The following is a 10420-nucleotide window of genomic DNA, read 5'->3' on the forward strand; positions in this document are numbered from 1 at the left end:
CAACCATTTGATGTCATGGAGGTTCGGACCCATCTTTGGAATGTATACCTGAGAACTATTTCTTTCCTTCTCTATTGAAACAAAAAATTGGCTTGGAACCACTATCGTCTGTTAGGATTACAAATGAATCGAGCCAAGTTAAATTTAACATATTTTAGCTCCTTCATTAAATTTTTAATGGAGTCCAAGCTTGAGTTGATCTCAAATTAAATTTGAACATACTTGCTTAACTTTGTGCATTTAAGCAAATGAAAAAACCAATGAACCTTTATCAAACTAAACTACCAAGACATTTGCAATGGTTCTTAGCAGGTTCTACTAAATGAAAAGTGGAAAGACATTATTATTAATACTTCTTTACGCTATATTTGGGAGCATGAATTTTAAACTTTAAATTTGAACTTAGGTAAATTTAGATAAATTTCAATATAATTTTATATTACATCTTATGCAAATCTAATGCAAATTCAAATCCAAGATCTCTCTAAACACAGAGTCAAAACATTTTTTGGCCCTACCATAGTCACTTTATTGATTTTTCACTTCAGCTTCGAGATATAATAACCCTATGACTAGAGAAGTCTTCAATTTAGAATTGTATTTGATTTTAATAAAATGTAATATAAAATTATACGAAAAGTTGTCCAAATTCATCTCAATCCAAATTAAAGGTTCTAAATTTATGATCTCGAATACAGAATAAACAAACTCAACTAAATCTATAATCAAAGTCTTTATAGATTCAAACGAGACAAGTTATTCATATTTAAGTTCAATTATTTATTAAACGAGGGTCAAAATTTTTTTATAAAAAAATGGTAAATAATTAATAATTTTTTAATTTTTTAAAAATTGATTTGATATTAAAATGTGACTATTAGATAAGTTTAAAGATATCGCATAGAATTGATTTATTTAATAATTTTTACTTCTTTCTTTGTAGTTTCAGTTATCGCCCGCCTTCCTTCTCCACTCCCCCTTATGGTACTTATTATTCATTTGTTGACCAGCACTATTATTAGATTCGGAGGGCGAGGAGTTTGAAAATTTCCACAAGTGGTGGATATGGATAAAAATAAAACTTGGCGGCCTTAAATTCTTTGGTCAAAATTACATTTCCCCATTTCCTGTCAAGTCAGGGCCCCATCTTATCCCATTTCACATTTTAACCTAAACGACTTTTTATTACTTACCCAAAAATATCTTAAATTAACATTATAAATTTTTAATTTATTTTATTCAAATTGTAGATTTAAAATTTATAATCTATATATATAGTTGAGTGTAAGACATAATAGGTTTAACTTTTTCAAACAAATTGATACTCATTTATATATATCAAACCATGAAGATTTTTGGAATGCTAGCAAGTGTTATTAAATTCCGAGTAAGCGACATCATAAACGTCAATGTATGAAACTAGTTCGTTTGATTGTTTGGAATTATGTAAGACACACGGGCATTGAGTGTATTTTTATGAGAGAAACGAATTTTGTTCTCACTTTAGAAAAATATTATAGAGACTACCTTTCAATATCAAATCTCTAATACTTAAAAAAATATTATTTATTTTACAAGTTTTTTAAAAAATAAATTAAATATTAATAAAAATGATTAAAATAGAGGGTCAATCTTCTACTCATCAACTAGCTCATAATTTTATGTAACTTTTATATTAAATATGGGGCATAAAAATCAACTCAAGGATTTCCAGAAACAATTAAAAAAATACATTGAGCGACGACTAAGGGTTGATCACATTTGTCTTTCGTCGCTAAAGAGATGGGCAAGGCCCTGTTGTGTCGTCAGCCCGCGGCCGCGCCCGCTGCTATAAAATCCTTCGTTTTCTTCCCCAACCCTGCATCGTCCCGTTCCCTGTCGACCACCTAAAGCATTGGACTTGAGACTTCAGAGAGAGAGAGAGAGAGAGAGAGAGTCGCCATGGCTGAGCAAGTATGCCGGAAAAAAGAGGCCAAGCCGATACGATGCAGGGGTGAGAAATTGAAGTCCGAATCTGTTTGTTTTTCAAACATACTCTGGTTTTTTTTTTTTTTTTTTTTAAACTGTGTATCGAGGCTCTGTTTTTTCCGTTTGCTGTTTCTAAATGCGTAGAATAATTTGCAGCGGCCGTGTGCCGGGAAGCAGGGGAGCCCCTGGTGATAGAAGAGGTGGAGGTGGCGCCGCCGATGCCTCACGAAGTTCGGATTCGAATCATCTGCACCACTCTCTGCCACACCGACCTCACTTTCTGGAAGCTGAAAGTACTGATTCATCCCAATGCTCATCTCATTTTGTTCTATTAACTTCGCAAAATCACAACTAAATTAATTATTGAATCATTCTTCGCATTTATCAATTTTGAAGGACCCTCCTGCTTACTTCCCAAGAATTTTCGGCCACGAAGCCGTCGGGTAACTTCAATCCTTCAATCCTCCGTTCCTTGCTTCCACTTCCCATTTCATTTTCTTTTCAGTTTTCATCACAACGAGTCAATCAATTCCGTAAACAGGGTAGTTGAGAGTGTGGGGGAGAAGGTGGACGAGGTGGGGGAAGGCGACGTGGTAGTCCCGACATTCATGTCGGAGTGCGGAGAATGTACAGACTGCAGATCGGAGAAGAGCAACCTGTGTTCGAAGCTGCCATTCACGATCTCTCCATGGATGACGAGGGACGAGACCAGCAGATTCAGGGACCTCAAAGGAGAGATTTTGTACCATTTCGCATTCGTCTCCAGCTTCAGCGAGTACACGGTGGTGGACGTCGCCAATGTCACGAAGATCGACCCTGCAGTTCCCCCAAACAGAGCATGCCTCCTCGGCTGCGGCATCTCCACGGGTAAATAACTCATGATTTTTGAGTTTGGATTTCATTTTTTCATGCTGAATTATCTGGGTCGCCCTTAAAATTTCACTCTACAAATTGACCAGAGCAATTTTTTTTGGTTTTTGAAGGAGTTGGAGCTGCGTGGAGAACAGCAAAAGTAGAGAAAGGATCAACGATTGCAATCTTCGGCCTGGGGGCAATTGGATTAGCGGTATGATCCTTATAATAATGAGTAAATTAGAGAATAGTTTGTTCTTCTCGTTAGCTTTGAGATTGGTCGGAATGGGAAGACACTGTTTGATATACTCTGTTCGATATTATTTGATGTGATAGGTTGCAGAGGGAGCAAGACTCTGTGGAGCTGCTAGGATTATTGGTGTGGATGTCAACTCAGACAAATTTGAAGTTGGTAAATATATATGCTTTTCCTATGGAAAAATCTAACCCTATTTTTATTTCTAAATCTCACATTGAATTTGTGTAAATTTAAATAAAAATTTATATTAATTTTGTATATTTTTTAATATATATATATATATATATATTTAAGTTTCTAAACCTACCACCTCAAACCTAGCACACGAACTTATTTTAATTTTACACAAATCTAAATACACAACCAAAAATTCATATTTTCAAATACTATCTAACATTTAAGAGGTTTTTGAGTTTGAATTTATATTCGATTCAAATAAGATGTGATATAAAATTATATTGAAATTTATCTAAATTTATCAAAATCCAAATTCAAGCTCCAAAATTCACATTTCAAATACGGTCTAAATATATTTTTGAAAGTATAAATTTTGAGTATTAGATCTAAATTTTGTACAATGCACTATAAGATAAAATTGAGTTTTGTGTAAATTCATATAAATCTAAATTGGGCAAAAGACACTTACCTGTCCAAAGATTTGATAAAAAGGCACCGACCTCCGTTAAAATTTTAAAAATTTTGAAAGACTTTCCTAATATTTCAAGAATGATAGAAATCTTATAAAATTTATGTCTTTATTGATAAATTTTAAGGAAAGTTTGTGACAGTTTTTAAATCTTAAGAAAGGTCAATAAAATTTTTAAAACCTTATCGAAGGTCTCTTTGACTCGAAACTCATGCTATCAAATAGTACATGAGAGTTTAGCATTGAAATTATAAATATAAATTTGCATGAAGCTGAACAAAATATAAAATCAATATAATTTACTTTTGTCTTAATTTTCTTCTTTTTCTTTCCCCTAACTTTTCCTTGTCTATGCAAAAGCACAGTAATCTTTTCTTTTCTTTTTGTTCCTTTGTTTTGCTCTGTGCTTTTACATAATCTTACATCACATTTCCAACACAAAAATTATTTGGCATTCAAACTATTTAGTTAATTTCTTTGATGGAAATTGAGTTTCGCATCGTGTCACTTTTTCCTTTACACGCAGGTAAGAAATTTGGACTGACAGACTTTGTAAACCCTAAAGAGTGTGGAGATAAAAGTTCAAGTCAAGTGATTACTGAGATGACCGATGGGGGCGCAGACTATTGCTTTGAATGTGTAGGCTTAGCATCCTTAGTACAAGAAGCATTTGCTTCCTGCCGCAAGGTTCATTTTCTTCCTCCTTTCTCTCACACATGAAATAATATGGAATTTTTCTATCTCTAATAGAATGTATGTGGATAAAAATGTTTTGTTTTTCTTTTTATTTTCTATTTTTAAGTGTAAGACAATATGAAATCTAGTTAATTAGTTTTTCTATTTTTCAAATTTCAGAGTTGGGGGAAGACGATTGTCATAGGAGTAGATAAGCCCGACGCACAATTGAATTTGAGTTCTTTAGATTTACTCACGAATCAAAAAACTCTCATGGGATGTCTCTTTGGTGGACTTAAAGCTAAATCTGATATTCCAATCCTCGCGAAACGGTATATGGACAAGGTAATCGTTATATGGTCTTTTCTTTCTTTCTTTCTTTCTTTCTTTGAAACGTATAGCCAATTCACATAGAAAACGTGATTTTACATTTAATTCTTAGAAATATTTTAAGAAATGACATGCCTCAATTGAAAGAGTAAATCAGGAAAATGCCTGCAATAGCGTAATGCAAGTCTAAGTGAAAATACAAAGAGGTTATGCATTCAATACTTTTCTCTTACTATTTTTTATGTGGAGTTTTGATGATTTCAGGAGCTGCAGTTGGATGAATTCGCCACGCATGAAGTGAAGTTTGAAGAAATAAACAAAGCTTTCGATTTACTTCTCGAGGGACAGAGCCTTCGTTGCATTATTTGGATGGACAAATAAGTCGAATCTCTATATTTGTTTCGACATATTTACTTTTTTAAAAAAAAATAAAAGGTCATATGGTTGCACCCTCAAGTACTATAAGGAGATTGGCACTGTTTGTAATGGAATAAAAATATAGTCATGAGTGATTTAATAAAAATAAAAAAATCTTATGCAAATATGTATAATGATTAAAGGTTGTAATCTCATTTTAAAAGTTTGAAAAACTTTGAGAATAATATTTTAATATTCTAAATTTTTCTTATTAATTTCGTTATGCATATTATCTTGTATCTACCAAAACTGTTAGTCTCTTTGGATCAACAAATTTGTGAAATAAAAAGAAACAAAAAAAATAAAATAAGATAAAAATATTCTCCATTGTATTTTCTATTTATATCAAATGTTATTAAGAATGAAATTTTGTTTAGTTTTGATTAAAAATTAAGATAAATCAAAGGAAAATCAATGAGACAAAATAAGAAGCAAACCGATGTTCACTCACGTGTTCTCCTTAAGTCGAACAATCTTAAAAATGAAAAATTTTGTTCTAAAATGATTGTAAATCAAGAAAAATAAATTAAATGTTGATATTGTCCATTAATTTTTTGTATACATATTCTTAATATTTTTTGTTATTTTTCCTAATATTTCCAAGCCCCAAACAAAATCTTACAATAGCTTCATTCTAGCATATATGGGAGTTTGCAATTTGGACCTTAAGAGTATGAATTTTGAAGTTTGAATTTATAAAAATGTGGATCTGAAAATATAGAAGGTCAATGTAATTTTATACTACTTTATCCAAATTTACGTAAATTCAAAACCGAAATTCCAATTTCATACTCATAAACATAGGATAAATTTATATTTGTGTAAATTTGAACAAATCACAATAGAAAATGCAAAATCATACAATGATTTTAATAGCCCAATTATAAAAATTGTGTACTATGAGATGCAGACTCAAAAGGGAGATTCTAATAGTCAAAACTTAAAAAAAATTTATTAAAGGTCTTTGGTTCAGTAACATTGTATGAAATAGTCTCAAAAGAAATATACCGGTGGTTAAAACTAAATATGTGTTTAATAGAATATGCAGGTTTTAAACTCGGACCATCGAATTGTCTTTTATAAAACCCCTATCATTAATTTTGTTTATCTATTAAATAAGATGCAAGAACCTTCATAAATGTTTTTCCTTTTCACTTATTTATTTGAAAATTTTTTATTATTTCGTTTTCCCTTTTAAGTGTAGAAATGGAATTAGATTATTCCAAAATGGAAGAAAATACTATCAACAACACTTATTTAACTATATATTAGAATATATATTTTCCTTCGATTGCTCGAATGAAATTAATAGGAAGCATATATTAGAATATTCATATCTCAACAAGTATGAAAATAATTTTAATTTTCAACATTTTTGTGTGTATAATATTTTTTTTCCCTTCAAATGCAAGAGTGAAGTTGTAATTTTCAAAATTAAAAGGAAAAATAATATGAAGTGAAAAATAGAGGGATCAAATCTCAACAAACATAAAAATAATTTCATTTTTTTAGAAGAGTGCAGTCATGATAAAGGGATTAACATGCAAAAATCTATTCATCATGTTGCTACCTGAAAATCGAACGATTTTCAGGTCACGACCACCTAAAATGAATAAAGTAAGAATGGGTTGGAGGACCCGGGGTGTACTCCAAGTAGATCACTTTGATACCTAAGTAAGGACTAATGAGAAGTTATGAATTGCAACAGTAGAAATAAGTGGATATGAATGAGATATTTACCTTTTTTCCAAGTCTCTTTTTATAGTAGTAGAGGTTGACTTTTCATCAATCCGACATAAATGGGAATTATTGGGCTTTGACATGGATTTTATGGGCATTTATGTGCAGGATTTGAAGATAGTTTTATAACCATCCTTCTCATCGATGTGTATATTAAAGTCTGGTCGTCAATTTTATGAGTAAATTTAATGATGCTTGAAACTATTTTTCCCTTTTTAATGAGAATATTTTGATGTATGTCACATAGACAAGAGATTAGTATTTTCAAATTTCACCATGAAAATACATAATCATATCTTACTTTGACAAAATAACATGATTTTTTACTTGAATAAAAATCCTCCTAAACGTATATATTCCCATACGATGTACAAACCAAAGTAGCCTAAAACATACTCAATCCCATATTGATGTAATCTCAAGTTACCAATCATTGTGTAATTTGATAAAGCCAATTGGTTAATTCCGCACAACACACGGGTGTATCGAAAATATTACAAAAAGTACTAATCCCTCATCACAGATGTATCTATAGCCATGCAATGATGGGTCGTACATATTTTTTGCAAAATAACTTTTTATAAATTAAATTTTAAAAAAGAGAATTATTATCACGTGGCCAACTCTTTAATGTTTGGTATATGGGAATAGAATAAAATCGAATTATAAAATTGAATTTATCACTTAATTCCTTCTTTTCAAAGGTAATCGTGTTATAAAAAAATATGAATGCACTAACGAATTTCTATCTCGAGCTCAAACTTGAAACCCTAACTCTAAATAAATGGCTCATTGACAAGAGCAATGTCCCAACTAAGAATTTGCCTTCCGAAGCCACGAAACATGAGACGTTTACAAATAGCAGAACGATGGAATCATGGAAGGATGGAATTTTCTTGAAGAAGATATTTAGACATAAATAATTTGTGGTATTTTAAAAGCTTGAATGGCCGACCAAAAGAATTCGCTGAGGTTTGGGTGGGTTGGGCTGGGCCGCTAGATTCGATAAGCACCTTTTACAAACCGAAACGGAAATCAAGGGGGTTGTGTGAAAAGGCCCATAAAGAGAAAGTAGATGACCACCTTCCACAAAGAGAAAGGAGATGGGCCCACTGTTCGGTTCATTCGACATTTCTGTCTCCATAACCAAACCGAAATTTTTGGCCCACTGAACTTCTCCTGCTCAACCAACCGCCTTTATTAGTTCCATTATTTCAAACGAGGAGCTTAGAATTCAAGCTTTTGGATTTTAATATGTTTGAATTTAGATGAATGCAATACAAATTTGTCTTAAATTTTTTAGGATAAAAGATGCTTACCTCTTTTGAGGTTTTAAGAATTTCAGGAACCTCTTTAAATGTTTGCCTGAAAAACATAAAATGTTTCTTATATTTTGTAAAAAGACAAATCTTTGAGGGAAAATTTATATATATATATTTGTCAAACTTTAGGAGAAGTATGCGATATTTTTGAAACATCGTGGAAGGCTAGTATTATTTTCCAAAATCTCAGGGGAAGTCAGTGTGTTTTGTCCTAAATTTTATGTACATATAAATCTAAGAACAAAATACACTGATCTCCCCTGAGATTAAAAAGAAAAAAGAAAAAAAGACAAGACCTCACCTGAGGTTTTAAAAATTCAATTGACCTTATTCGATAAAAATATCACTGATATTTCTTGAGGTTTGACAAAAAGATACAAACTTCCTCTCAATACTTATTTTTAGTAAAATATAAAGAGAGATTTGTATCTTTTTTAAAAATCTCAAGGGAGGTCCCTAAAATTATTGAAATCTCAAGAGAGATTTTTGAAATATTTGAAATCTCTAGTGAGGTTTGTGATGACCCAAAAATATATACATGATTAAAGCCCAATAATAATAAAATAATAAAAATGGTCATTGAGTTAATATCAATACAGAAGTGTTTTTCTATACGATCCTTGATTCCATGTTTGATGCCTAAGAAAGACCTTATTTAAGCGAGTGCTCAGAGACCATTGCGGCTCAGTCGCTCCCTGGAGATCGACCTGGTCAAAACGGAATTTCATAGGATAAAAAGGATAGACACTGTTTGTACACGTAAATAAGTATATATACATAAAATAGTGTTTTGACAGACATAATTTATAAAAATACATAATAAGATGATAATAATATAGGTATCATATGTGGGGCCCACAAGACTATGTGGGGTCCACATGAGTCCCGGAACCACAAGACACTGTTTATATATATAAATAAGTACATAAAATAATATTTTGACTGATATAATTTATAAAAATATATGATAAAATAATAATAATAATATAAATATCCTATGCGGGGCCCACATGAGTTCTGAAACCGTATGCAGGTTTACACGAGTCTCAAAGCTATTTAGGATGCATAAAATTGTATAAGAATTATTCGAGTTACGTAAGATCCATTCGGATCTCGAAGTTGTGTGGGGCCCACATGAATTTTTAAAATTTAAATTTAATTCTTATTCAAAAATAAATAATAAAATAAATAAATACTAAAAATAGTTTAAAAGTAATAACAATGATAATAATAATGATAATAATGATTAAAAAAAATAATAAAATAATTAATTAATTAATTAATTAAGTAAGTAGTTAATTAAAAATTTATTTAATGGGAATGGTGGCAAGCACTCCCATATGGCCTCCATCCCCATCTCATACTCAACCCATACCTTGCCCATCCCTTGCCCATTCTTTAATTTTAAAAAAATTATAATTTCACCCATCTCCCCACACTTTTATAAATTTCATTTCTTCCCCAAAATTTTCCTATAAATAGGGAGCTCTCAACCTTCATTTTTCACAACAATTTTCCAATGAAGAGAATGATTAGTGAGTGAAAGAATTTGTAGTGGAGAAAGAATTTTTGAATAAGTTCTCAATCACCTACTCTTTCTGATCTCATTTCTTAAATATAGTTACAATGTTCGTAAGAAAGAAGGTAAGTAAATTTTGATTATGTTAGTTTTTTTTTATTTAAAATTCATACCCGAATTTATTTTATAAGTAAATTTCAATTATGTTAATTAGTTCCACAAAATTTTCATGAGTTTATTTTTACGCGTATTTGATTATACCAGTTCTATCTTTAATATACTTGCATCTATTTTTAGGTTAAGAAATGTTCTAATCCCCTCGGGTAAATTTTCAATATTTTTTTCTATTCAAAAATAAAATTATATATATTTTGAACACAAAAAAATTGTGTGGAATGAATTTATTTTTACGTTACATTTTTTATATAAATATGAGTAAAGATGAGATTTTCACGATATTATTTAAATTGCATAAATTATAATAAGATGATTTTAAAACCCTTTATGGCAACGAAAGTTCAAAGTTATAGATGCTCGATATCGCAGCTTAAAGTTTATACGGATTAGAGTGCACCCACACTATTTACAAAGTGATTATTTATGTTAGTGGATTTCTCCTAAGTGCACACCTAATTCCGGACCAGAACTTAATAAGGAAAATTTCACTTAAAGTTTTACGTACGTTGATTTAG

General features: G+C 30.9%; 1 protein-coding gene across 1 annotated transcript; it reads left to right on the plus strand.

The window, feature by feature from the left end:
• Positions 1 to 1764: 1764 nt before the first annotated feature.
• LOC131162167 (alcohol dehydrogenase-like 7) lies at positions 1765 to 5349 on the plus strand. The gene is made up of 9 exons (XM_058118362.1): positions 1765 to 1993; positions 2125 to 2261; positions 2365 to 2411; positions 2510 to 2835; positions 2952 to 3034; positions 3157 to 3232; positions 4252 to 4412; positions 4581 to 4745; positions 4995 to 5349. Exons 1-9 carry the CDS (start codon positions 1942 to 1944, stop codon positions 5109 to 5111), a joined length of 1164 nt encoding a protein of 387 aa, XP_057974345.1. The 5' UTR covers positions 1765 to 1941; the 3' UTR covers positions 5112 to 5349.
• The last annotated feature ends 5071 nt before the right edge of the window (positions 5350 to 10420 follow it).

The sequence above is a fragment of the Malania oleifera genome, chromosome 8 (genome assembly GCF_029873635.1).
Source record: "Malania oleifera isolate guangnan ecotype guangnan chromosome 8, ASM2987363v1, whole genome shotgun sequence".
Taxonomy (NCBI): domain Eukaryota; kingdom Viridiplantae; phylum Streptophyta; class Magnoliopsida; order Santalales; family Ximeniaceae; genus Malania; species Malania oleifera.